General features: G+C 36.3%; 1 protein-coding gene across 2 annotated transcripts; it reads right to left on the reverse strand.

The window, feature by feature from the left end:
• Nucleotides 1-2,939, reverse strand: LOC100783483 (UPF0161 protein At3g09310). Of its 2 annotated transcripts, XM_003522057.5 has the most exons (4): nt 2,674-2,938; nt 2,508-2,567; nt 834-974; nt 1-721 (listed from the first exon to the last, which is right to left on the reverse strand). In XM_003522057.5, exons 1-4 carry the CDS (start codon nt 2,849-2,851, stop codon nt 654-656), a joined length of 447 nt encoding a protein of 148 aa, XP_003522105.1. In that variant the 5' UTR covers nt 2,852-2,938; the 3' UTR covers nt 1-653. The 2 variants fall into 2 exon arrangements, with proteins under 2 accessions (XP_003522105.1, XP_014629079.1); XM_014773593.3 differs by lacking the exon at nt 2,508-2,567 and having other exon boundaries at nt 2,674-2,939.
• Between the last annotated feature and the right edge of the window lie 9,496 nt (nt 2,940-12,435).

Consider the following 12,435-nt stretch of genomic DNA (forward strand, 5'->3'; position numbering starts at 1 on the left):
TAAGAAAGAATGTATATATTATTCCTCAAGATCAAAGGTGCCCAAACAAGGAAATGAGTATACAACTGCCCAGGACTTCGAGAGCCTGGTCTCTCCCCAAATCTGTTACAACTCCCTTAAAAACTTGTTAATTCCCTCTTATACCCCTTTTCATAGCACTTATTATAACAATTCTGATACACTAACAGGACTGGGCCCATCTAATTTGGACTTCTTCCTTATCCTTCTACTAATGTATACATTTTTAATTGGGTCTAACACATTTCTCAAATATAAAACACAAAAGTTAAACCAATTATGTGTCTCATTAAGATTGGCAACATAACACATCTAGGACATATATTCCTTATGCAGATGACTATCCCCATGTTGGACTGGATATTCATTGTGCAGATCTCTCTTTGTTTCAGCACTGTTTTTTCTTTGGCTGTACAAAGAAAAAGTTCATTTTGATTATCATAACCACTATACCGATGACATACCATTTTTCTTAATACAACTTCTACAACGCGGTTAGAACAGAACTTTTGCATTAGTACAGAGTCACACAGAAAAAACAAATGCAAAATCCCCAGACAGCATTAGCACAGCACAGAACTTCAAAATGTTCAATCCGTAGTGATGACCTCCTTAATATCAGGCCCTGAAATTAATCAGTCGCGGGCATCTTCTAATGGACTAACCTCCCCAAACCATCTAGGTGGATCGTAACCATGCCCACCTAAAACATATGGAATTAAATAGTAACCCATTGAAAACAAAAAATGTAGCTTAAATTAAAAAAATAAAATAAAAGCAGAACATGAATCAAAGTTATTAGTCAAATACAATACCAAGGGGATTGCAACGACATATACGCCACGCAGTTAAAACTGTACCCTTCACCGCTCCATATCGCTTATATGCCTCCATGGAATACTCACTGCAGGTTGGAATGTATCGACAGCTCTTTGGCAAAATTGGTGAAATTTCCCCTGCACACATGAACAGCATCTTAGTGTAAACAACTTAATTAAGTGTTTATTCAATAATCTTTTAGGCCTGATTGGAAAAACAACTTAATTAAAGGCATATTAGGTAAGTACTTATCATGTAAACAATTTTGTATATGTTGTTTCGATAATCGAAGAGAAAATCGGGTTAAACTGTTTTCATATAAGTTGTAAGCTGTTTTCATTAGCTATCCTGAAGAGCTTATAGAAATAAGCTTAAAAACAGCTTATGGACATTTCACAAGTTATTTTCAAGAGTTTTCTCAAACACTTGCACAAATGCTTATGGCATAAAATAAGTCAAAACAAGCTGTAAATAACTTCTTTTAAATGAGACTAAAATAAGAGCTTATCCATAAGCTTAATAGAAAAACTAAATAAAATAAGTTAAAAAGAAGAAAAAGAAAAAGATTATTCTGACCAGCTTGCAAAACTTGATGAAATAAGTTGGAAAAAATAATCTAGCATACCCCAATGCTTGGAGGCTCCACGCTTAGCAAAGGTATGGGGAAGGGTTATTGTACGCAGCCTTACCCTTGCATATGGCATAGAGGCAGTTTTCAGATTTGAACACATGATGAAATATGTTGAAAAGAGCTTAAAATGAAGTTATAAGCTACTTCTATAAGTAGTTCATATAATCTCTTCCAAGGTTCCAAATGAAACAAAGAAATTCATATTTTTCATAACAAGCTAAACCAATCACACACTACATCGACAAAAATGAAAAATCATAGGAAATTCCAAAGAGTGTAATCTCTTCGGAGGTTACAAATTCTCCCTAATTCAGAATCAGCAACCAATATTTTATAGATTAATTTTGAGAAACAAAGTCATATTTTTCAAAACAAGCTAAACCAATCACACACTACATCAACCAAAAATGAAAATGCATACGAAACTCCAAAGAAATTAAAATAAAAGTAAAGGACCAATAACAATTCATGTAACGGCAATGAGCCAATGACCATTTGGAATCGAAAATTAGTCCCATGGTTTTAAATAGCAGTCCGCAACTGCAATAGCAGCCACAATATTGCTGTTTTGCTAGTGTCCACAACCGCATCGGCCCGTAATTGTGGTGTGATTTTCAATCACATGAAATACCACAAATAGCCACAACGGAACTGCGTTGGTGCAGCAACATAGCCTTTAACACCGTCCTATTATACTTTTTTATTGTCAAAATTAAATTAAATTTTAGATTTCAATCTTCTATTTTGAATTTCTAAGAGACGATGGTCGAATGTGTTTGGCTATATGGGATGTTAGGAGATACCAAATCTTAAAATGAATGAAAAATTATGTTATGTTATAAATAAAAGATATGCAAATGATTAGAATAATTGTATAATTCATTTTACATCTAGTGAAAACATATAATAATTTCACGCCGCAACAGTCACAATCCGCATCGCAGCAGCCACATGATTAGTCCGAACCGTTAAGTTTGTGGCTATTTACGTTATGTACTACAAAATTTTAATAGAAATGATGAAAGAAAAAAACAGTTACTCTGGTAGAATCTCAACATGGACAGCGCAACCTTGACTCCTAAACTGTTCACTTCGCCATCTGAGAAAGATTTTAACAGTCAAAATCAAATTCCTAGACAAGTAAATTAGCTTAGCATACAGAGACAAGAGAGAGAGAGAGGGAGAGAGAAAGAGAGAGAGAGCACCTTGGACTGTTTCAGGGTTCGAATCTTCCTCCAGTGCACGAACGAATGGGGTGCGATGAAGTCGTCGGGTTTGGAAAGGAGAGTGACGCTGGTTGACTTTGATTTTAAGAGAAGATAGATTAGGGTTTCGAATTGGTGTGGGAGAATAGGAGTTGAGGGGTAGAAGGAGAGTGGCCATGGATCACGCGCTACCGCTACGATGCCTTGCGACCTGCGCGCGACGTTCAAGGACTAGAAAATTGTGCTTTGTTTATCACAATATTATAATACAAGGATATGCGTTCAATTTATTCATTTTTGAAAAAGAAAAGGTTAGGTATTTACCAAAAGAATTATCTTTGCACTAATAATTAATAAAAATCAGGGTTTATACGTTTTAAATTCTTAAACTGTTTTCATATGTTTTAATTTCCTTAACCTTTTTTCTTAGTTTAGTCCTTAATTTTTGTCTCTTGCTTTTATTACTTTTAGTTTCTAGGGATGAGTATAGGATTCATTCATTAAAAGCTTGACCCATAAAACCTGTATTTTAGATCAATCAAATAAGTCTCTTCAAGAAATAAATAAACTTTTTTTTTTCAAGTTCTGTATTTGGTCGGTAAAAACTGGTAGATAAAACAATTGGTTCAAGGGGTCAAATAATAATTTGAAAAAATATATAAAAACAATATTTTTAAAAATGTATAAAATTAGAAGAAAAAATGTTAGACTTTATTTTTCAAGTTAAACGCAACAAATTAACAATACTAACACATTGGACTTAGGCGGGTTAAGTGGATAGTCTATGAGTTTGCGAATAAAGTCTAGTAGGTCCCCCGGCTTAACAAGTCGAACTCAAAAACTCAATATAAATATGTGACACCCCATTATTTGCAAGATTTACGAGCTTAACAAGTCGACCCGCGAATCTATGTCTATATACCCACCCATACCTGAAAGGATTAAAATTAAAAACATAAAAAAGTTAAAGGACTAAAATATACTAAAAAGTTCAGGAACTAAAAGCAAAATTTCTAAAAAGTTTAAGGATTAAAAAAGGATTAATTATGTTTGTCCTTTAAATTTGGATAATAGTTTTTTAGTCCTTCCAAAAAAATTGTTTTTATTGGTCCCTCAAATTTTTTTAAAGTTATTTTTAGTCTCTTTCATTCTTTTTGTTAATGATGTCACAATTTGTAATGGTTTTACATCGTCAAAAAATAGTTTTTTAATTTAATTTCTTTAAAATGATTTGTGACAATTTAAAACCATCAGAATATGTAAAATATCACAACAATTTCACATTCATATTTTATTTTTCTTCTTTAAAATTGTCAGAATATGTAAAAACAGTCATCAAACCATACGAGTAAAATATTTTGACAGCTTATGTAGAGGCAAATAACATAAGAAGTGAGGTTGAATTGTGTTTTTAAAATTTTTTAATCTTTCTTAAAATAAAACACGAGTTATCGTTTGATGTAGGTTTTGATTAAAAATAGATAAGATACTATGTGAAAGGCTTGATCAGACGATGATGAAAAGACTTTACAACATATCAAAATAGATATAAGATCTAAAAATAAATCCAAAACCTTTGTCAGTTAAAATGAAGAAAGCAGTAAAGAGAAACACACAAGTTTATATTGGTTTGTCTCTACCACCGAAACTACATATAATTCTTGGCAATCCACTAAGTTTCACTAACTTTAAAAAGTTACAAGTATTTTTCACTGCCACTTCTTGCTTAAACAAAAACAAGCTCTACCGCAAGCTTGATTTCAACCAAGTATTCTTTGTCCTATCAAGCCACTGTTGGCTCTAATCAAATAAACTAGATTTGTGTGTTTTAAGATTGCTCAATGACTAAAATATGATCATCTTATAGATAGATATCACACTTAGTACTTTAGTCTTTTTTCTCAAGATATATAAGGTGTTTTGAGAGCTTTTTAAAGAATATACATAAAGCTTTACACAAGAAAGAATGAAATAATATTTCGCATAGAATTCATTCGTAACTTGTTCTTCAAAGCTTCTTCTATTTATAACATTCATCTTCAAGTGTCTGTTGTTTCTCAACAGATTAATTCTTCACTCAAGATCTTCATCTGATGAATTATGGTTGTTGGGGGGAAATTAATGCTTGCATTAAATGCACATTCCTTCTTCATGCAGAGAGTCCATGTTGATAGGTTAGCATGACAAGCACTTTAGCAAAAAGCCACTTCTTCCATCAGACCAAGTCAGCACAGTAGATGCAAAGTATTAAATGAAGATCTTAAATGCAACACTTAAATACTATATCAGATCGTGTTTACACAAGATATCATCTGAAACTTCAATCACGAAAGCATAGATCATGATCTGATAGCATGGCGAACACAACTTTTATCACTTGTATTTATTTGCATCTAATCAAAATAATTAGGAGTCTTGATTCACCTTTAAGACATAAATGTCTTTGGCTATAACAATCTTCCCTTTTTTTATGATGTCAAAGAAATATATATGTAAAAGTTTGAAGGCACATATATATGATATGTATCAGTTAAGTGCAAGTACAACCTTATTAGGTACAACATAAAATATAAAAACAGAATGGCATCATAAGACTTTGAGATAAACTTTATCTCATTAGAAGAACATCTCATCTTATTCATTAAAGAGTTTCACAATAAGTACAGATGAATAAAAGATTGAGATTTAGAAAGATCACCCCCGTAGATAATGCTTACTCCCCTCAACTTTTACATCTTTTGTTTCTTCTATCTATCTTCAGCTTTTACTTCTCCTCTCCTTTTTGGTTGGCATCTTGCTCCTCTATGTTGCACAGAAACTCATCTTTGGAGTCACTAGAAGATTCTCCTTTAGTATGCTTCTTGAAGTAGTAATCACCAAAGATTTTCCACTTCTATGCTTCCTTTTCAACATGGGCTCAGTCATGAAGAACTTCAGTAAGAGACTCCAAAGCCTTGAACATAGCTTCTTCAAGAAGATGAACATACTCTCAAGATGGAGAAGGGCCATCATACACTTCAATGGCCATAGCATCAAAAGCAACATGAATGTCTTTATAAGAATTCACCTCCTTAATGATAGGTTTCACATGATGAGTGAAGGTGAATTTGGATTTGGGAAGATCAATAGAGAAATAAAAATTGCACTCAAACATAGCTACAAATTCTTTCTTCCATACATAAAGGTGTATCAACCACAAATAGATTATGGTTGATTGTTTGATAGTAGTGTCCAGTCTTGTGATGAACTTCATCTGATGGTGGCTTCTCATTAGGTTCTAGACCAAAGCAGTTAGCTCCTAGTTTGTAATATCATTTCAAAGCTTGCCAATTCTTGCTTGTTAACTCCTTCTTATGTTGTAAAGCAACCATTTCATGCTAGAATAGTCTTCCTAGCCTAACTTTGACGTAGCAAGTGTAACGACCCGCTTCGTCGATATGATATCACCACTCTAATATGCGATATATATATATATATATATATATATATATATATATATAGGAATAGTAACTCAGTACACATTATACACGTAATGTAAATTAAATCTGTTCATACATATATATAAAATATGAGATTTACATCTTTAACTCAACAAAAGAAACTTGAACCAACTATGGAGGAGTTGATTAACAAAACACAACTCTCTTCCAAAATAATCCCAATGTCATCACGTCGGCTCGGAGGCTCCTCAACAGAATCTCACTTCCTGCACCCTACTGTTTTCATTCTGCTCCCACGAACAAGGTTTGCGATCATCACAGGTATCAACCACACGATACAAAATTGTAAGGGTGAGTTCATTATAAAAAGAACCAATACCAAATCCAAATAACCATAATTAGCAAGAAACATAGGCAAACATTAAGAGCTTACACAACATTCGTTATTCAACATCCACATTCAACAATTACTCATCATCCATCCATGGATCCAATCAATGCTGCACAGAATGATGCATGCACCTGACCTTAACTCTCAGATGCAATGCGGTACGTACTGTATCCAATACCAAGGAAATAGCCTAAGCGTGTCCACACGACACCTCACTTAGGAAACCATGCAGTATTTGTCGAGGCCACCCATTAGTTAAAAACATTGTTTACTATAAAGGAAAATCAGCATGCAACAGGGATAGACATATATTCTCATAGCTAGGTTCCCTAACCCTAACTACGGTGTCAAAACGGTAAATTTTATAATAAACTCCCCTCACCTATTGTGAGCTCCCCGCCAGGTTCCTCTTTGTGTCACTTAGAGGTCTCTTTCTCGTGCATGCTTGCCAGTCCAACACAAGTCTCTATACGTCAAAATGAAGGAAATTACAATGAATTTCAGAAATAAAGTTGACAACGATACCCTGAGTCAAATACTCATGTCACTACATGAAAAGGCTAAGAGGTATTTTGGGTTCTACAAAAGGAGCATCATTTTGAAATTTCGATCATGCCAATGCGACCGGGGTTCAGTGAAGGTCATGAAAATAGCACTCATTTCATAAAAGGATAACTTTTACAAAGTCTCTTCCTCTAGGGTTTTCCAAAGGAAGCGTAAAACATACAATGGTGGTTCCAAAGTCAGAAAATGATGCAAGGATAAGCTTAAACTACCAAGGAACAAGATTAGAATCACGATTACCTCGAAGAAAACTGTGAAGGTCAGATTGGGCTTCGTTCTCAACCGGAACCGTGAGGCAAGTATGGAAGATTCTGCTCCGATTGAAGGGTTCCTCTCGGTGTGGGGTTTCAACGGAGAACAATGGTGGTCCGTGGCGGCCACCGGTGGTTGTGGGTGGTGGAGAAGAAGCTTGGGACGTTGGGGAATTGTTTTGGAAGAAAGAAGGAGAAATGAATGGTTGTTTTCCAAGGCTACACGAAAAATAACGTTTGCAACACTCAAGTGCTTCTGCTCTTGGGAAAGGAAGATTTTCTCACACCCCAAAAGACATATCACAGATCGCAACGGTTAGATTGTGGATATCTGTCCTGTGAACCACCAGACCAAATTTCGAGAAGATCCAACAATTAACAGATGCAGGATGGCACTTTTACCGAGACAATTTCAGACAGCTTCCTTGAGAAACTTCATTAAGAGGCTTCCTCGAGAAGCTTCCTCGTGAGACTTCTTTGTGAAGCTTCCTTGAGAGGCTTCTTTGAGAAGCTAGAGTTTTAACTACCCACACCCTTCTAATAACTAAACTCACCTCCTTGAAAAATAAAACATGGATAAAATAAAAAAACAAATATAATCAAACATTGAATATAATTACTAATAATATTTCAGGGTGTTACAACTCTCCCACCCTTTTAGAAATTTCGTCCCCAAAATTTACCTGACTCAAACAGGGATGGATGAGCTTCTCGCATCCGACTCTCTAATTCCCACGTGGCATCTTCTCTTGATGCACCTCCCCAGATCACCTTGACCAACGGAATCTCCTTCCCTCTTAGGTGTTTTGTTCACCTATCCTCAATCCTTAAAGGTAATATGTCAAATTCTCCTTCACTTGTACGTCATCCAATTCGATCAAATGGGATGTGTCATACCCTAATTTCGTCCGGGGACCATTGTTTGATGGCATGCAACATTCGCTTGACCGCTTCGAGGAACTTGACACCCATCGTTAAGCAATCCATGAAGTTCTGTGACATGTCGGGAGTCGAAAAGAAACATTATTGCGCAATCCGTAAAGTTCCGAAACCTTCCAGAAGCCGAAGAGGGGATGGTTGCATAATCCGTAAAGTTTCGTGACATTACGAAAAGAAAACAAGTATCGTTACGTAATTCGTGAGGTTCCGTAACGTTACGGAAAAAGAATCAGTAAAAAATGGGCAAAGGGGTGTATTTAGTAAAATGGGGGTGCAAATAATAATTTTCAAATCTGGGCCCTTCTAGAGATTTCTGGGCATTTTCTTGCTTAAGGTGGAAGCAACCTAGGTGGCAACCACCTCCCCCGTTTTGTTAAAAAATGGGCTTCCGGGACACCCGTAATGCTTCCGTAAAATTCTCATAGCCCTAAATAAGCATATTTCACTTAATATGAGTGAGAAGGAAGAGAAAAAAAGAAGAAAATCAAGTCCTACATACTTCCGTAACTTTTCCGTAAATTACGAAAGAAGGGGGTGAACTTATCAAAATAGGGGGTGCAAATAGCAATTTTCAAAATTTGAATCTAAGGAAGCAACCCAGCTCGCCCCCTTTTTCCTATATAAGGGCAAAAGGGGGCTGTTCTAAGGGTCCTGGATTCCCCTGGCTATGCATTTAAGATGTTTTGAGTGAAAAAAATTATTTTCGTGAAGAAAATCAAAGCCGAAGTGCTTCCGTAACGCTTCCGAGAGGTTTCCGTAAGCAAATCCGTGAAGGTTTTCCTCCGTTCTTCACCATTCTTCGTCCGTTCTTCATCCGTTCTTCGTTCTTCAACGGGTAAGTTTCCAAATCCAAGACTTTTAATTCATTTCTTGGTTTTTTGGCTTTCATCTTTATTTCGTTCAATTTCAGTTTCTTTTTCTTCCGTTTTTAACGAGCTTTAACCGATCGTTTAAGCCGTTTTCTCACCTAGTAAATGATAAAATGAATTTCAACCGAAGATTTGTGTTGTAATCTCGTTTAATCACTGTTAAAGTAAAATCTAACCGATCGTTCACGTTGTAACCGGTAAAACCAAAAAAACCAAATAATAATAAAATAATCAAAATATCTTTGAATAAAATAATAAAAAAAATCAATCGGACGTTTTTCTTTGGAAGTTTTCTTGGATCAATTGACTAATAAGAAAAGTGAAACTAAGGCTAAAATCAACTCACAAAATCCAGCTTTGTCTGCAAAAATCATTGAAAACCGTTTTAAAGTCCAACGCCTTAAAACACACCCGTAAGCCTCGCCTCGCTCGCCCGCAAAAGGGTAGGTTGCGACAGGATGGATCATGAATATACTTACGGAGTTGAGACACATGAAAGACATTGTGAAGATTAGAAAGAGACGGGGGTAATGCAATTCGGTATGCCACAGGGCCAACTCTCTTAAGAATTTGGAAAGGACCGATAAAGCGAGGTGTGAGTTTTCGGGATTTCAATGCTCGACCAACCCCAGTCCATGGAGTGACTCTCAAGAATACATGATCACCAACCTCGAATTCCAGATCTTTCCTCCTCTTATCCTGATAACTTTTCTGCCTACTCTGAGCGGTCCTTATCCTTTCTTGGATCAACTTGACCTTCTCGGTGGTTTGTTGTACCACTTCAAGTCCTAAGGTAAGGCCTTCTCCGAGCTCTAGCCAACATAGTGTTGGACCAGAGGCCTCAATAACTTAAGAGTGATAGGCTTAGAATGCAAAAGAAGCAGCAATCAATTTAATAATGTTCTTTAAACATGAAAGACAAAATTGATTACAACAAAATAAATGAGATAAGGGAAAAGAGAATGCAAACACAGTTTTATATTGGTTCGACAAAGTCCGTGCCTACGTCCAGTACTCAAGCAACCCACTTGAGATTTTCCACTCCCTTTGTAAAAATCCATTTACAAAGTCTGAACTACACAGGGACAACCCTTCCCTTGTGTTCAAGAATCCTTTACAACAAGAGACCCTCGGTCTCTTAATTCCTTTTCAGAAGTAAGAAGAAGAGAAGAAGAAATCTCTCTTGAAAAAGAAAGATATTACAATTGAAGATCAATCAAGATTCCTTATTGAATATGCAAGTGTTTGGCCAAGGAATCTTTTAGAGAGGATAAGACATTTCAGTTCAGAAAAACTTTCTATCAATTTCGTCCCAAGTCACACATATATATAGGCCTTTGATGGCCATTCAAAATCCAAATGATAAGATGTGACTGTTGGCGATATTCCTTGAAAATCCTCTCTGGTAATCGATTATAGCATTAGTGTAATCGATTACATAGTTAATTTTCTTGAACAGTTGTGATTCTTCATTTAAAATTTGAATTCCCAACGTTTAGAGTCTCTGATAATCGATTACATATGATGTGTAATCGATTACACACTTTCAAACCATTGGTAATCGATTACATGTATTGGTAATTGATTACATGTGCCTTGGTGATCAATTACATGTGCCTTGGATGAATTGAAACCTTTCGTTTTGAGGCAAGGCTTGATCTTGAAGAAATCTTGAATCAAGGCTTTGTTTGTTGAAACAATCTTGTATTAATCTTGAAGCAAATGAGCCTTGTTTGATTCTTCTTTTGACATCATCAAAATCATGTATACATACATTCACACATAGGGGTGTCCTACACCTTCTACCATACAAAGCCTCATAGGGAGCCATGCCAATCTTAGAGTGAAAATTGTTGTTATAAGTGAACTCTATCAACGGAAGGAAACTCTCCCAACTTCCCTTTTGCTCTAAGACACATGCCCTCAAAAAGTCCTCCAGCGACTGAATGGTCCGTTCAGTTTGGCCATCAGTCTAAGGATGGTAGACTGAACTTAGTCTAAGATTGGTTCCCAACACTCTGTTCAGGCTCTCCCAAAATCTAGAGGTAAACCTAGGATCTCTATCAGACACTATGCTAGATGGCACCCCATGTAATCTAACAATCTCACTAATATACAAGGAGGTCAACTTTTCCAAGGAAAATATGATAATAATGGGAATAAAATGAGCAGACTTAGTCAGTCTGTCAACAATAACCCAGATAGAATCTAAACCTCTAGGGGTTTTAGGTAGTCCTTCAACAAAATCCATGGAAATACTATCCCACTTCCACTGGGGTATCTCCAAGGGTTGTAACTTCCCTGAAGGTCTCTGATGTTCTATCCTAGCCTTCTGACAAACTAGGCATGCACATACAAACTCACTAACTTCTCTCTTCATGTTGGGCCACCAAAACATCACCTTTAAATCCTGATACATCTTGGTAGCACCGGGATGGATGCTCAAATTAATCCTATGTCCTTCCTCTAAGATCATCTTCCTAAGGTCAGGCACATTGGGAACACAAATCCTATCTTGTAGTCACAAAACTCCATCCGATCCAACATTGAAACTACTATCTCTTCCTGACTCTATAGCTTCTAATTGGGTCCTCAGAAAAAGGATTAGTCTTTTGGCCTTCCCTGATATCTCCTAGTAACTCACTAGTGATCCTCAAAGTTCCTAATCTCACACTATTAGGAGTAACCTCACATGAAAGGCTAAGGTCTCTAAACTATTCTAGGAGATCCATCTCTCTAACCATCAAGAGAGACATATGTAGGGATTTCCTACTCAAGGCATCAACCATTACATTGGCTTTGCCGGGATGGTAGCTAAGCTCAAAATGATAATCCTTAAGAAACTCTAACCATCTCCTTTGACACATATTCAACTCTTTCCGACTAAACAAGTACTTAAGGCTCTTATGATCGCTAAACACCTCAAACTTTGAGCCAAACAAGTAATGCCTCCACATCTTAAGGGAAAAAACTACAACAACCAACTCTAGATCATGGGTGAGATAATTCCTCTCATGAGTCTTAAGTGGTCTAGAAGCATATGATGCAATCCTCCCTAGGAAGGGACCAGTCACTAGAGCCATGAGCAAGAGGCTCCAAGAGGATTGGGCTAGAGCTGCTGAAGAAGGTCCTAGGGTTCTCATGAACCTCAGGGTAGATTTATGAGCCCATGGGTCAAGGTTGGGTCCAATTATCTTTGTACATATTAGACTAGGATATCATTATATTTGGTCCTTGTATTTAGGGCTCCATAATGTAGATAGGGTACCCTAGAAATATAGGATTTTTCAGCCCTTGTATTTTAGGGC

Source organism: Glycine max, chromosome 3 (assembly GCF_000004515.6).
Source record: "Glycine max cultivar Williams 82 chromosome 3, Glycine_max_v4.0, whole genome shotgun sequence".
NCBI lineage: Eukaryota > Viridiplantae > Streptophyta > Magnoliopsida > Fabales > Fabaceae > Glycine > Glycine max.

Coding starts and splice junctions, on each gene's coding strand:
- LOC100783483 (XM_003522057.5), bottom strand. CDS start 2,851: ATGGCCACTCTCCTTCTACCCCTCAACTCCTATTCTCCCACACCAATT. Junction 975..2,507: donor CATGTTGAGATTCTACCAGA/GTAACTGTTTTT, acceptor TCATGTGTGCAG/GGGAAATTTCACCAATTTTG. Junction 722..833: donor ATGTCGTTGCAATCCCCTTG/GTATTGTATTTG, acceptor CATATGTTTTAG/GTGGGCATGGTTACGATCCA.